This window comes from Miscanthus floridulus, chromosome 9 (genome assembly GCF_019320115.1).
Source record: "Miscanthus floridulus cultivar M001 chromosome 9, ASM1932011v1, whole genome shotgun sequence".
In the NCBI taxonomy this organism is placed as follows: domain Eukaryota; kingdom Viridiplantae; phylum Streptophyta; class Magnoliopsida; order Poales; family Poaceae; genus Miscanthus; species Miscanthus floridulus.
Genome location: NC_089588.1, coordinates 12,008,256 through 12,023,413, shown reverse-complemented (window position 1 = coordinate 12,023,413; position 15,158 = coordinate 12,008,256). Strand labels below are relative to the sequence as shown.

At 42.1% G+C, this 15,158-nt stretch overlaps 2 protein-coding genes and 1 pseudogene across 3 annotated transcripts; 1 reads left to right on the top strand and 2 right to left on the bottom strand.

Moving 5' to 3' along the window:
• On the top strand, window positions 1-4,079 carry LOC136479242 (disease resistance protein Pik-2-like; annotated as a pseudogene).
• On the bottom strand, window positions 3,855-5,501 carry LOC136481359 (basic helix-loop-helix protein 004-like). Its single transcript, XM_066478719.1, has 3 exons — window positions 5,364-5,501; window positions 4,726-4,875; window positions 3,855-4,553 (listed from the first exon to the last, which is right to left on the bottom strand). Exons 1-3 carry the CDS (start codon window positions 5,436-5,438, stop codon window positions 4,239-4,241), a joined length of 540 nt encoding a protein of 179 aa, XP_066334816.1. The 5' UTR covers window positions 5,439-5,501; the 3' UTR covers window positions 3,855-4,238.
• A 5,670-nt stretch (window positions 5,502-11,171) lies between these two features.
• Window positions 11,172-14,995, bottom strand: LOC136481358 (PLASTID TRANSCRIPTIONALLY ACTIVE protein 6, chloroplastic-like). Of its 2 annotated transcripts, none has more exons than XM_066478718.1 (6): window positions 14,086-14,987; window positions 13,764-13,832; window positions 13,566-13,670; window positions 11,919-12,038; window positions 11,610-11,699; window positions 11,172-11,514 (listed from the first exon to the last, which is right to left on the bottom strand). In XM_066478718.1, exons 1-6 carry the CDS (start codon window positions 14,635-14,637, stop codon window positions 11,398-11,400), a joined length of 1,053 nt encoding a protein of 350 aa, XP_066334815.1. In that variant the 5' UTR covers window positions 14,638-14,987; the 3' UTR covers window positions 11,172-11,397. The 2 variants fall into 2 exon arrangements, 1 of the variants encoding a protein (XP_066334815.1); XR_010764679.1 differs by having other exon boundaries at window positions 11,451-11,514; window positions 11,610-11,694; window positions 14,086-14,995.
• Window positions 14,996-15,158: the final 163 nt, after the last annotated feature.

The following is a 15,158-nucleotide window of genomic DNA, read 5'->3' as shown; positions in this document are numbered from 1 at the left end:
ATGACATCAGGAATTGTGGAGGAATCTCAGCTTACTGGGCGAGAGAGAGAAAAATAACTCATTGCCAATCTAATTTTAAAACACTCTGACAAACATCTTGAGGTGCTCACAGTATGGGGAATGGGTGGTATTGGAAAGACCACTCTAGTTACAGATATTTACCAAAGACAAGAGCTTAATGAGAAGTTTACAAAGCGTGCCTTTGTGACCGTGTTGCGTCCTTTCAAGCTTCAGGAACTCCTTAGAAGCATAGCTATCCAGCTAAATGCAAATTCATCTGGAACGAAGGGTGCGATGGATTTTGCATGTCTGTTGAACGTTTGACTAAAGCATTGGATGGGCTATCACAGGATAGAAATTGTTTGATTGTTGTTGATAACCTATTATATACCACAGAATGGGATACAATAATAAAAGCATTTTGTGAAATTGGAAAAGCTTGCTGGACCATAGTGATCACAACAAGGCAAAAGGATGTTTGCTGAGCGTTGTTGCAAGAAACCAGAATGTATGCACATGCTCAACATTCTAGAAGCTAAGGAAGCTCATGAACACTTCATAAAAACGGTACTGAAAAGACTCATATTCAGATTATTTCATTTGATATGATGCTTTGTGTAAGCACAATGTAACTCTATTCTCCATTATCTTAAAAAAAAGCACAACTCTACTGAAACAGGCTTCGAAAATAGATTCTTTAGAGTATTTTTTGGGTAAAACTATGAAAAGGGGAAAGACTTATATCTGCTGTACATGCTTTATAGGAGGTGTAATAATCCACCTATATATAAAAAGTCATCCCAAAAGGTTGAAACCATCTCATTTGATACGCCAGTGATACTACAAGATGGAGACAGATTTTTTATTCCCAATAAGGATTTGCACCTTCCAATATAAAAAGAATAAAACCTAACACACTAGTGCCCAATCTAGCCATTTTATTTTCCCTATCTTTCACAACACCACTGAGGCACTTTAACGTGTGTTTACCTATTTTTGGTGTATTTTATACCATAATTAGCTTTCGGATAAAAAATTATATTGGTCCAAATAAAGTCAGTGATGCTCCAGAATCATTTTGTATTGCATGGGATATCTTGCATATAAGTTAATTTTGATGTACTGAACATTTTGTATTGCACCAATTTCAGGTATTCAAGGAGATAATTGATTTGAACAAGGAATATCCTGAGTTAGTTGAACCAGCAAAACTGATCCTAAACAAGTGTGATGGACTTCCCCTTGCAATAGTCACCATAGGAAGCTTCTTGGCAGAGCAAGAAACAAAAAGTGTTGTGGAGTGGAGAAAATTGAATGCACACATTACTTCTGAGATGGAGATGAATCCAAAGATTGAGCCTATAAGAGCAGTTCTTATGAAAAGCTATGATGGTTTGCCCTATTACCTTGAACCTTGTTTCCTATACATGTCCATCTTTCCTGAAGACTGCAATATCAGCCGAAGACGTCTGGCACGTCGCTGGGCTGTAGAGGGTTACTCAGCAGAGGCACGAGATAGATCTTGCATGGTAATAGCAGATGGTTACTTTGAGAACCTCATTGAGAGAGGAGCATGATACTACCAACTCATAATTCAATTTACAGCAGACGAAAGGCTGACTCTTGCAAGCTACATGATCTCATCCGAGACATCAGCATTTTAATATCAATGAAAGAAAATCTTGTTTTCAGGTTGGAGGAAGGCTGTAACTTAAACACTCATGGCACAGTACGTCACCTTGCCATAAGCAGCAACTGGGAGGGAGATGACAGTGGGTTTCAGAGCATAGTGGAGATGTCCCGTATAAGGTCCTTAACTGTGTTTGGCAAGTGGAAGCCATTTTACATTTCTGACAAGATGAGGGTTCTCCGAGTGTTGAACTTGGGAGACACTGAAGGTCTAGGTAACCATTGCCTTGAGAACATTGGGAAGCTTCTACATCTCAAATACCTTTCTCTAAGAGGGTGTCCTAGTATCTTTAGTTTGCCTGATTCAGTGGGTAATCTAGGTCAACTTGAGGTACTGGACATCAAAAGGACCAAAGTACAAGTGCTGCCCAAAACCATAGTTAGGCTCAGGAAGCTAAGTTACATCCATGCTGGCGGAGGTTTTTTCTTTGGTCCTCATAGGTCAGGGCTAAGTTACCGTGGGAAGTGTGTGAAACTCTTGGAGGTACAATGTGCAACATGTTTCAAACGGTTTCAGTACCCTAATTTCATGAATATAAACAGGCGTGATCGGTGCGCTATAGCTTGCTGCGCAGCATTACCTTCTATTGTAATGGGCAGGCGATTTCCAGATGATGGTGGTGTTACGGTGCCGAGAGGTATGAGGAAAGTAAAATCGCTGCACACACTGCAGTATGTGCATCTCGCTTGGGGAAATGCTGTTGTGGAGGAGATACAAGGTCTCACCGGCCTGCGCAAGCTAGGAGTGGTTGGCATCAACAAGAAAAATAGTCAGAATTTATGTTTGGCAATTTCCAAGCTCAGCCTCCTTCAATCGTTGTCACTGTGCTCATATCTAGATCTATCTAACTGTCTGAATGGCATGGAACCACCTCCGGAAAACCTCCAGAGCCTCAAGCTGTGTCATTGCAGGATGGCCAGATTACCGGAATGGATCAAAGGGCTCCAGAATCTGGTGAAGCTCACACTATTTAACACGCCGGTCTCTCGAGGGATTGTGCAGCCATGCTCATGCAAGACATTGGGGAGCTACGAAACCTGTTGATTTTGCGTTTGTTGGAGTGGTGTGACATAGCTATTGGAGAAGTCCAGTTCACGAATGGCCTTTTTAAGAGCCTCAAGGTTCTCGATCTTGTTTTTGGCTGCGCTCAGAAAATCGAGTCAATCAAGTTTGCCGAGGAAGCAATGCCCAAACTTGAGATGCTGCATCTGATCCTTGGAGAACATATTCGCTTTTCTGGGCTAGAATATCTCCATAGCATCAAAAAAGTACTGGTATATTATGTTCCGGAAGAATCCAAGGAAACATTTTCTCTGGAGCTGTGGGAGCAGCTTGATAAGAATAAAAAGGGGCACGTGTTGAAGGTACACTGAAGCTTGGGTGCCGTGACTCCTACCTGGGATACTGCTTATTAGATGGTTGTGAACAAGAACCGTGAAGAGTGCGGTGCAGACCACGAGGCGATATGATTGTCACTCTCACTCATGCGATCGGAGAATCATCCCTTTTACTGATCTACTCCGTATTGTAGTATTGTCTTCCCATGTATTCTGTTGACTGATGACTGTTGGCTCCTTCCTAGCTGGTATGGGATACTGCTTGAGGCTGTGTATCATGGAAAGGGTGCGGTACAGACGCCAGTGGAGAGTGTATTATGTGTGGCCATCGTCATGCATGCCATTATTTTTATTGGGGAATAATCTCCCTTTTATTCTCTTGTCTTCACTCTCGCATTTGTTTGTTGTTGTAATAAATTCGTTTAAGGACTTGGCTCTGATAACTAATGAACGTAACCTTCTTGTGTTGCAATTTGGATTTCTGAACTATGATGCATGAATATGATTCACCAGATATGTACAGCTAGTACGCTTGCTGCTGCTATTCCTTATTCCTTCGGGACTCTACTCAGTCAGTCAGTCAGTCAGGCCTTGTTGTAGTAATAAATTCGTTCAAGGACTTGCTCTGGTAATGAAGGTAACCTTCTTGTGTTGCAGTTTCGATTTCTGATGCATGATTCACCGGATGTAAAACCAGGTGTGTACAGTAGGCTAGATGCTTCTGACGGACTAACTCCGACCCATGATGCAGATGCAGTAGCCTTGGATGTCCTAAATTGCGTTGTGTTTGTTCATTTGTTGTACCAGATGCGTGCATGCATGAAACTTACCAAGACTGCTACTGATGGAAACATTTCTCATCCATGTATTGCTTTGCACTCATACCTTCACCTTCACATTGCAAAACACAGGTGACCACAACAACACTGCTACTGATGCCTGATGGAGAAGTTCCAATACTTGAAGCTACTGTCTTATTCTTTCTAAATTCTGCAGTATCTTTATACTGCTCTAATTCACAGTTGTTTGCTTATCCCTTCGTCCCCGGGTAGGAAGTACTATTACAAAGTTTCCAAGACCTGAAGTAATGTTTCACTGTGGAATCATAAGCAACAAAAAAATAACTTCACGAATTGTTTGGGCAATAAAGCTTGCGCTTGAAGGCCCAAATTAAAGCAGGCAAATTTCAGGTTCTGCAGTTCTCTGTCTTATTACTCATTGTCATCGTCCATGCATTTGCTGATGGCCTGCAACACCGCTTGCTGAACCATTTGTTCATCCACGCTTCCCCCCTGGTGCTGCTGCTGCTTGCCCTGCTGGCCTGATCCACCAAGCGCTTGGAAGCGGAAGGCGGTGTCGTCGGCGCAGGAGACGTCGGCGTCCAGGACGTCGAGGCCGAGGTCCTCCAAGGCCTCCAGAACCGACACCAGCAGCCCAGGTCGGCTCCTCTCCGTTGACACGTTGATCCGGAACCCTCTCCTGCTGCTGCAACTGTTGCTATCAAGCTCCACTGACGAGACGCTCACCTGTGCAAACATGACATGCATGATGCAATGCATCGAGAGGTTCAATTGTTTTATCATGTATACATTCATACATGTAGGCATGTTGCGTTGCTTGCAAAATTGCCTCTGCAAATATAATGGCAATCATCATCTAGGGGTTGTGATGCTGTAACAATGTGATTACGTTACGTACCGTTGCTGGCATGGCGCTTCCAGAACCAAAAGCACTACTGCTGTCAGTGTCAGCTTGTGACCATGAGGCTGCAGCTGCTGCTTCTTCAACCTTGTCCTTGAGCTCCTTGATGTATTTCGACGCGTCTACCAGGATTGACGTCTTGTTTGCCTGCATGCATTTCATTGCTCATATAGAAATGAACAATAGATGTGCTATTTTTTTCTCTCTTTTCAGAAAAAATAAAAATCAGTAGGTACGGATCGTCAGTTTTTTTTTTTTTTTTGAAAAAAATTGCGGATCATCAGTTAACTAGCTCGATCAATGAGTAGTCTCGGCATGTGTCAGAAACGGTCAAGTGCACCGCCGAATGGGTTTCACAATCACAACCAACATATGCACGAAGTACAAGTCTTGTCATTTTCGTGATGACTATATATGTTGAGTAGTTTATATGAACTCTTTTTGAAAAATTTATCGTCAGATTTTGAAGGGTAGAAAACTAAAGAAATGTTTAAAACAAGCACGCGCATCGAGCTTCCAACCAACGGAGAGACTGAAAGATTCCTACTATTGTTTTTGTCCTCTACTTTAATTTAATAACTAAATGATAGAATCCAGAAATGGGTTTGTAGTGGAAGGAAAGTATGATTATTTACCGCATTTGACTTTGTGACGGAGCGCAGAAGCTGGAGTTTCTCTTCTAAGGCTGCTTTCTTCTCCTTTCCTGACATCTCTCTCCCCACGCTCCTGCTACACTCTTCTCTTCAGTCTTCACACACATTCCCTCCCAGCAGAGTCTGCAGTGAGGATTTCAGGAAGCAGCAGCTCGCTCGAGGTTTTATATATATATATACAAGGACTAAGTAGACGACACATGTATATTCTCTCTACCTCTTTAATTTGAAGATCAGTAGACGACATCACTATACTGTATTGAGTACTGATCCATGCATCATTGCCTCATTGGGGTGCACATGATCATGCTGGAGTATCCCAAGACACAGATCGGTTGTACTCTAGTTTATTCTTCTTGTCCTTACTTGGATTTGTTCTGTACTAGTTAGTTTAATAAGTACTTTGTTGATTGCTGGGTGCAGAATTGCTCGATTGCCGTATCTTGTCGTCCTTAATTATGATATGGTTACGTTTCATTCTAAATATATATTGTAGATCTCATGATCTTGTTCAATGGATTAGTTTTAAGTTCTTGCTGTAGAGGTTGAGTGATCATTCGTTTCTGCATTTGGTTTAGTTTCTATTTTATCACATCTTGTATGTTTAACTTGTTGTGTTTCCACAAGTAGTAGGTGTTAGACATAATCTGTTGCTCCATATTCTCTCCTTGGTTGGAGACTGGTCGGCTCAGCCGACCACTCTCTGTTGGAAGTTGGGGACTGATCGGCTCTGCCGACCAGTTCCTGTAGGTGTAGCAGTATTGCAATAGGCCACCTCTAGTACATTAGTTGGTAGCTATTACATTAGCCATGTCTTGGTAGTGGGCTGAGGTAAGCTTTATACTGCTAGAAGTAGTGAGTATACTATGTACCTTAGGAGTAGGTAGTTGGTGTACCATGTACCTTAGGAGTAGGTAGTTGGTGTACTCTTGTACTCAGGAGTAGGTAGTTGGCCAACAACTATGTGCCTGGTAGAGGTACAGCTAGAATTGTATATATTCCATCCAAAGGGCAATGTAATACTTAGTTCAGTTATCACAAACCAAAGGGTTGGGCTTCGGCCAACGCGGGTGCTTGTGTTGAGTGTGTGTACGCTGTTCTCAATCTCTTCTTCTACCTCTAGCCATAGTGAGTGAGTGTGTGTGTTGATAAGCTAGTTGCTTACCTGTGCAGGGCAGCCAGGGATCAACAGTAGGGTGGTCCAAGACTCAACTGGGTTATTACTGAAACTTGTTGGCCGGAAGCTATTTTGTCTTGCTGATTGTTAAATTCGTGCAAGTTTTGAACCACTTGATGATCTTTTTATTTCCCTCTCCTAGTCTGGCAGCGCTAAAGTTGATGTGGACAATACTATTGTTAGATCGAAAGTAGCTGATATACAAACGACATACAACATTTTACAGCAGTCGCTTTCTTTATTTTTCTGTGAACTATGCATGCGTCAACACGGTTTCATTTCATTCACAATCATCCAATGCTATTGAGAGCTTTCAATTTGAACAAACGGGTATCTTTCAGTCGCCTAATTAAAGAAGATGGATATAAACGATGGAGTACATATATAGAGAGAGAAATAATAAAGCTGCATGCATGTTGTATTGTACACGACGAGCGAGATTAAGCTAGCTTGCATGGTGACGCAAACAAAAACGCGTCCTGAGAAGGAAGGAAGGAATGCCATCTCACGCACGCTAGACGTACGTACGTGTCTCATCGATGATTGCTTTGCGTGTGTGCTTGAGTGTTTTTTGGCTAGGTAGCGCGTACAATCCAGGTGGTGTACATGCATACAACAAGCTCTCGTGGGGGGGCGTGAGCTGTACGTGCATCCAAACTGCCTCTCACGGGCTCTTTATATGCCAGTCCAGTATGCTGTGCCTCTATCCCATAGAGCCAGACGACGTCCATGCCTGTCGCTGTACTTGTTTTAGCACTGAAATAATGCAGATAAACATACATATATAGTGGCGGATCTACAGGCCGGTATGCCGTATATGCCACGGCATACCCTGCGATCCCGTCGTGCGTCGTAATAGGAAATGTACGCAGGCATGGAACCCATACGCCAAGCCTCAGCCTCGGCCCCCAAGGCCAAGCGTAGCAGCTAGCTCGATTAGCGGTTGCAGCTGTGGCGCACCGCTGAGCCTGGAGGGGGATGCATGTTGCCATGGGGGTCCAGGTCAGATACTATGAATAGATTTGTCGTTTGCATATTGCACCTGCATCAATAATCTTTGATTCTTTCTCAAAAATCCTTACCTGGTGTTCATCGTCCACAGATTAGCAAGATTGATGAACAATTTATTATCATGTGAGTGTTTGTATGTCATCACATATGAGGATTGAGGATTCAATCCGTGCACTTGCAATTTTTTTAATTGTTTGGTATTGTGTTGTTAATAATTATTGCGTACGTCTGCGTGGTACGGAGTAATTCTCAAAAACAAAAAGAGAGAGAGAGATGGAGATATTGCATCGCTTTTTAACAATTGGTTGGATGAACGTGATATAATCAATACATAAGCATCTGTTAAAAAAGTCAGATAAGTAGTATTGTAAGTCTTTTACTCTTTTTTATGCATATATTTGGAACTATCAGTAAGATGCTTGAACTATTCATATTGTAATATGTGGATGTTTTTCAACTTAATCTTTAAAATTTAAAACTTATCATGTTATTTATTGTATATATGCCGAATTGCATTGCAAATTTTATAATTGTTACTGAATTGTCAAATAATTTTACCGATTTGTATATGAAATATTTTTATGGCATACCCTAATCTAAAATCCTAGATCCACCACTGCATATATATATATTACCGAAAGTAGTTACTCCATTTATATTAGTGCTGTGGACAGAAACGGATCCGCTAGTTAGTTAAGTGATTTAATTAATTATTAATAAATTAGCTTTTCTGTGTCCTGTGTCCTTGACTCACGGACCCACGGTGGTTAGTTTTTTTTATCGTAACAACCAACTAAAACTTAGTAGATACATCGAAACTAACAGTGAGTATATAGGCATTCTAAGGCCTCATTTGGCAGGGCTTCTTCATCGGCTTCAAGACCTGTTTGGAGTCGTTTTCTACTAAACGGGATAAAGTAAAATAGCTTCACATGTGAAGCCCCTAAAAACATGCTCTCACAGTGATTTTGGATGGGATGGAGCCAAAAAAAAAAAAAAGTGGCTTCTCCTGGCTCCTCCTCCAGGTCCCTAAAAACATGCTCTCACAAGGAAGCCATTTTGCCAAATGGTTTACCAAAATCGCTTCAGCTCCACCGGTGGAACTGTTCGTGGAGCTGAAAAAAAAAATAACTTCACTAGTGAAGTGAAGCCCTGCCAAACGGAGCCTAAATTAATTAATATGCATGCATATAGCCACCGTATCACTAGATTAATTAGAGTATGTATTTATACTATTAGAAGCACGTATGCATTTATACTTAGAGTATATGCATATACTTTTCTTCACAAGAGAAGTATGTGTACATTACTAGCTAGTGAGTATATACGTATACCTACCAAAGGAGTATGAGCGCACACACGTGTAATGAGAGTATGAGTACATACCTTTTTTATAAGGAGTATATGAGTACATAATTATTTTTATGGAGTATGAATACGTACATGCTTTTATGGAGTATGAATATTTACATGCTTATAAGGAGTATGTAGTCATATACTGGATCTAATCTGAAAAAAAAAATTATCCAAAGATACTCTTCTGGTCTAAAAAGCATCAGATGATACTCTCATCTAAAAAAACATGGAATTGTAGGCGCCATTGCTCCTGTCTCGTGCTCGATCTGATGGGTAAAAGTTCGCAGTTTCAGATGGAGTATTTACCAACGAAAGAAGTATCCAGCGATACACTTAATATGAAAAACACTATTCTAATCAAAGAAAGTACCAGGTGATACTCCAATCCGTGAAAGAAGTATCCAACGATACACTTATATGAAAAAAAAAGTATGCAGAGATACTATTTTCTAAAAGTAACATGAATAAAAAACAACTCACAGCTTTCTTCATGTTCTCCTTCATGCAGATTTGCACATGGCTACATGTGCTCTTGAATCTTCTCCCCGTTGCCAGCTATATCGGGTTTAATTGGTTGTGACCCACTAAGGGTACTAACGCATGGACAGGAGTACAGTGATAGGAGAAGGGAGTAACTAGTAGAAAAAAAATTTCATATATATATATATATATATATATATATATATATATATATATATATATAACTACTACCACGTAGCTGGCTACAAAATAACTTATTCTGTAGCCACTTTGAGTTACGATAATTACTATATTAATTTACGAGATTATAGTAACTTCTTACTAAGTGGTTTACTATAACGTTATGGTAAATATCCATATGTGTTATAGTAACCCAACTATCGTAAATATGTATTGACATTATCGTAAATTAGTATATAAAATTATTATAAATTGAGGTGATTATAGAATAACTTATTTTGTAGCTGGCTACTGAATATATATGCAGCAAATGCATGATCGAGCCATGGGTAGCCAGCTTTAATTAGGGATGGCAGTTAAACCCGTGGATGTGGGTTTCCGTGGACGCCACACTGGCTTGTGTGTGGGTTGCAGGTGCCACGGGTCTCAACGGGTGAAGGGCCGAAATGCGGTGTGGGTGCTAAATTGTACCCGCATATGCGGTGTTTATCGTGGCTTGAAGAACGTCTCATATAAGATGACTTTCGCTTGTTAACATTCTCTAACTTATCAATACAAATATAACGATATATTAATTGTGATATTAACACACACAACCAGGGGCGGATCCAACGGTGGGGCGGGGGGCTCAAGCCCCCCTACCCATGCCGGAACAATAGAACCTCTGTGGAGCTCTCATGAATTTTTAGACAAAGTTCTATAGTGTAGGGGGCTGAGACTTAAGATCGAGCAGTAGTGTTGTTCAGCCCCCCTGAAATATTTCCTAGATCCGCCGCTGCACCCAACTGGTGTCTAAAACCCACAAGGCCGGGGTGCAACGTTGGTTTCGAGGGCGGGTGTGCCAACATTTTCCCTAAGTAGGTATTTGCTCTGATCCCCCGGTATACCAACATCATACCTGACCCATTGCCATCTATCCTTAGCTTTAATTTCCTACTTCCCTCCTTATATGGTACTCAACTTCAGTTGTGCAAGCTAATAATATGCATTTGGAGCATTTTTAGCGAAAGAAATTTTACCCGGGATAGGACATTCCGTAACAAATTATGTTCTGGACAAAATATACTTTAAATTCTTATATTTTTAGCTGTAAAGCAGAAAATAAAATGGGTGTTTGGTCTAGTGGTATGATTCTTCGTTCGGGTGCGAGAGGTCGCGAGTTCGATTCTCGCACCACCCCTGATATTTCCTCTTTCTCTCGTCTTTTCATATTTTACAACCCTAATTTTGTTCTTTTTCACAATTCTCTCTGTCTATTCACATTTTGCAACCTTTTTTTTTTCTCTTTTCTTTCTATAAGCCGTTTCTCTCTCTTTTCACATTTTGCAACCCTTCTTTTTTTTTCCTTTTTTCTTTCTGAGTTGTTTCTTTTTTTTTCTTTTCACATTTTCCAATCTGAGCCATTTTTCTCTCGACACAAAATCCATGTGCTACGCTGCTCGAAACATGGCTTCTCTTTTCACATTTTGTTTTGCAGCAAGATTGGCAAGCTCCAAAAACACGTCCCTTGTCATCAACTGTGAAAAAAGACTGCAAGTCCACAGTTCTGGAAACAAGCTCAAAAGCGCCACATATTCGTTCGCTACTCAACAAGTAGTGCCATCATTTTATAAATAAAAAAAACATAGCGCATTCAACAGATTCACAATTTTTTAGCTTACATGCTCCCTAGATGGCATATATTCTACTTGCTATAACTAGTGTTACACTGAACCTATCTAAATTCAAATTTGTATCTCTCAGTTGATCAAACAAGTGGCTAGCTCTAAGAGAATCAACAGTAGATACGGCACAATCACAGCATATCATTATCTAGAACCAATTCGAGTAGTCAAAGTCTCTAAGCTTCCTGAAATGCTTCTCCACGTCTTGTCTTGACTTTGCCCACTCTTCTCTTTTAATGACAGTGGTTGCGTCGTCCCTTTTAGTCTGGTATAGCGATCATTTCATTAGCAAAAGACTCAAAATTACTACTGGAGCCCACTACAACAAAAAAGAAGGCTAATCAGAAGCAAGCACACTACCTTGTCAATAATTCTGAAAGACTCTCCTCCATCGCGTATCAGTAGTAGGTCGTTTCGCCTATCTCTTTTCTTTCCTTCAGGAACACTAACCTATCACACATGGGTGGATATCAGTGATCTAAGAACACAAAAGTAGGCATTTTCTTTTCTTTGTTTTTTTGTACTTGCTAACATGTAGAATTTTCTCAAAGATCATTGACAGATGGAGAAATATTCCAAAATTCTTGATGCCACAACTCATGGAACTGAATTGTATTAAGACAAGTACTGTTTGAAAAGCTTAAAAAAATTAGTTTTTGAATATCTTACCACAACTTTAGCTCTTGTGATTGACCTTGTTTTCGAGTCAATAACATAAATCTCCTCAAAATCAAGAAAAAAATCTGGGTCATCAGAGCGCCTGTTTCTATAGTGTTTGGTTAAGAAAACCTGCAATATGAAACAAAACAAAACATATATTCTGAATATGAAAAACCATAAGGCCGTACCAGTGCCAAACCATAATGCACATAAACAATATAAGAATAAAGCTTTAACATGTTATGCATTAGCAGTCAGGCTTCACATTCCAGGGTAGAACTGAGTTAAGCTAACTTACCAGAAGCTCACTGACTAAGGGCAAGCAAAGCAGGATAATACAGAAACATAGGTGGACATCTCTAGTTCAGTTGACTAGGACAATCTGCAATAGACGAGATCTAGGGTCTTCAAGAACAAAGATACATAAAATCTGGGATTGGTACTACTGTTAGAAGTAAATACTCACTATGGAGTGAGCTAGGCCATCCAATCTAATGCTGCTATCCCCTAACCTAGTCTGTAGTATGTCTTATTTCTCTGCTTCAACTGGGCACTAATCTCTCGTAAAACCCTGATAGTAAATTAAGTTGCAAGAGGTCAGCTTTTGTACTTTCTTCCTAATTAACACATAAAGGCACACCATTGACTTTTGTCAGAGTTACAGCAGAAACATCACTGTTCAACTATTCCTGACTTATATCTACAGTGTTTGGCCCACTAGAACAACAAACAATCTAAAATTTCAAAAAAATAAACTGCTACATTTGGAAATTAAAACTCTGCAGAATGCTTTATAAGATGGTTCACTAAATCAACTTAACATGAGCAGCTGCTTACACATAAGCTCTATATGGAAAGCAACTTGCAAAGAACATCCAGCAAATCCAGCTTGGCATTTGACAGAAAGAAGCATAACAGTGGTGGCAGGGAAAAAACGAAAGAGACCAGAAAAAATTCTCAGCATTATTGATTAGCAGTCACGCTTCACATTCCAGGGTAGTATCGAGTTAAAACTGACCCAAGGATAATATAGAAACATAGGTGGACATCTCTAGTTCTGGGATTTTGGAGTAAAAGAGACAACAAGATCTAGGGTCTTTCAGAAACAAATCTGGGATTGCTACTACCATTAGAAGTAAATTCTCACTATGGTGCAAGCTGGGTCACCCAATATAATGCTGCTATAGTGCTATCCCCTAAGCCTACAGTATGTCTTGTTTCTCTGATTTAACAGGGTGCTAATCTCTCATAGCACCCTGATAGTACATTTTGTTGTAAGATGTCAGCCTTTGCACTTTCTTCCTAATTAGCATGCAAAATCATGCTATTGCCTTTTGTCGAAGTAAAAGCAGAAACCTAGGCAATTCACTGTTTAAATATTCATGTTTTAGGATCTACAGTATTTGCGCCGCTAGGACAACAAACAATATAAAAGTTCAGAAAATAATCTGCTTCATGAGGAACTCAAAGCTCTGCCAAATGCTTTATAAGATGCTTCACTAAATCAGCTTCACATGAGTAGTAGCTTACACATAAGTGCTAAATATGGATAGTAACTTGCAAAACACATTCCATCTTGGCACTTGTCAGAAAGAAGCATAGTAGCAGTGGCAGGGAAAAGAAGAATAAAGAGAGCAGAAAAGATTCTCAGCATACCTTCATGATCTCCCTCTCTGTCTTGTACAGGGGATCACGCAAGTGCTCTACTGGTGGCTCGCTCACATGGTAACGGCCAAAGTTTTTCTTGGTGCACCTCACGTACTAATCCCAACAAGATAAACAAGAACCACACATCAGGGCACATTCACATTCATCTGAACTGACATATGAAATAGCTGAAATGCATGTTCCTACCTTCTGCGGCATCGGGGCAAGAACTCTTGGAATGGAGTAGATATCGGTGTCCGGTGGCGTGACATACATCTGTTGCACAGAAATGACATGTTCAGCAAATGCCAACCACACAATTGACCCAGAAGACATCTACATGTGGTGTTGTCAATTTGGATAGCATCGCCAGGCACGTGTTCAATGAAATGCCGCACTTGACCAGAAGCATAATTATAGACAGCAGGTTTGGTGAGATTGAAATGCCGCAGATAGTTGTCACAAATTGCACTAGGCAGCTCAGCAGTAGTACTGACTAATGAGGAGGATAGCCTATTGCTACCTATACCTCTCTGAAGTCGAAGACGTCGTCGTCGGGGTCGGGCACCTTACGGATAAGGAAGTCGCAGTGGAGCAGCCTAATCTTGTGGAACTCGTCCTCATCCACAGCGTAGTCAACAACAGTGTCTGACGCGGAGTCCCGCGTGGAGACGAAGCTCTCGGCGGCGACCATGGCGATGTCGCCCTCCTCCCCGGGGGCCGCCGTCGACGGCCCCGACGGCAGCGGCTTGACGACGGGGGCGAGGAGGCGGTCGTAGTCGACGTCGTAGTCCTGCTCGTTGTCGACGTCGTCGTCCTCGCCGACGCCGTCCGCGTCGTCGGGGTCGAAGTCGCCGAAGTCGTCGTCCATGTCGCCGTCGCCGTACGCCGCCGACACGTCGCGCGGCCGCCGCGGCAGGGCGGCGAGGGGGCTGGTCCGGAGGGAGAGGGAGCAGGAGGTTGTGGGTGGGGGCAGCTTGGGCTTGGGCTTGCCGGGGAAGTGGCGGGGGTGGCAGTTTGGATAGGGGCAGCGGCAGCTGCGGGAGAAGGAGACGACCAGTGGAGTGGTGGAGGTCGCCATTGCTGCGGCTCGACGGAGGGGTCAGGAGGCCCCAGGCCTTCACATACCAATACCACGCCCGGTTCGTTTCGCGCAAGGCCCACGGCCCACGAGGATATATAGCACTCAGCCCATTAGCCTAACCCAGCAAAACAGCACAATCAGTATTGCAAGTAATGATACCACTAGTTCCTCTCAACAAAAATAATACCACTAGTAGGCATTAAAAAAACAGAGCGACTAGCGCCCCGACCCGTTCGGACACGCCTCCCGCCCCCGCACTCGATGTAGGCCCAGACTCGCACCCAACACATGCCCCACGCCCATCCCCGCTCTGGAAGCAGTCCGTCTGGACAGAGCATGCAGCATGGAGGCCCGCATCCCATCTCGCCAGATGCACCGTGCCCGCGCCCATCCCACTGCACCCCGACCGATCCGTCGTGGCTTCCCGCCCCCGCTGCTCTTGTGTTCGCGGCCTCCATCTTCACCACACCAGGAGCAGCGGTAGCTGGATCACTATGGGCTTAGGCTTCCTCCACACT

What these genes read in the sequence shown, in the direction of transcription:
- LOC136481359 (XM_066478719.1), bottom strand. Translation starts at nt 5,438, where the DNA reads ATGTCAGGAAAGGAGAAGAAAGCAGCCTTAGAAGAGAAACTCCAGCTT. An exon ending in CCGTCACAAAGTCAAATGCG is followed by an intron (nt 4,876 to 5,363) that starts GTAAATAATCAT and finishes AAATGCATGCAG; the next exon opens with GCAAACAAGACGTCAATCCT. An exon ending in GAAGCGCCATGCCAGCAACG is followed by an intron (nt 4,554 to 4,725) that starts GTACGTAACGTA and finishes ATGTTTGCACAG; the next exon opens with GTGAGCGTCTCGTCAGTGGA.
- LOC136481358 (XM_066478718.1), bottom strand. Translation starts at nt 14,637, where the DNA reads ATGGCGACCTCCACCACTCCACTGGTCGTCTCCTTCTCCCGCAGCTGC. An exon ending in ACGTCTTCGACTTCAGAGAG is followed by an intron (nt 13,833 to 14,085) that starts GTATAGGTAGCA and finishes TCTGTGCAACAG; the next exon opens with ATGTATGTCACGCCACCGGA. An exon ending in TCACAAGAGCTAAAGTTGTG is followed by an intron (nt 11,700 to 11,918) that starts GTAAGATATTCA and finishes CATGTGTGATAG; the next exon opens with GTTAGTGTTCCTGAAGGAAA.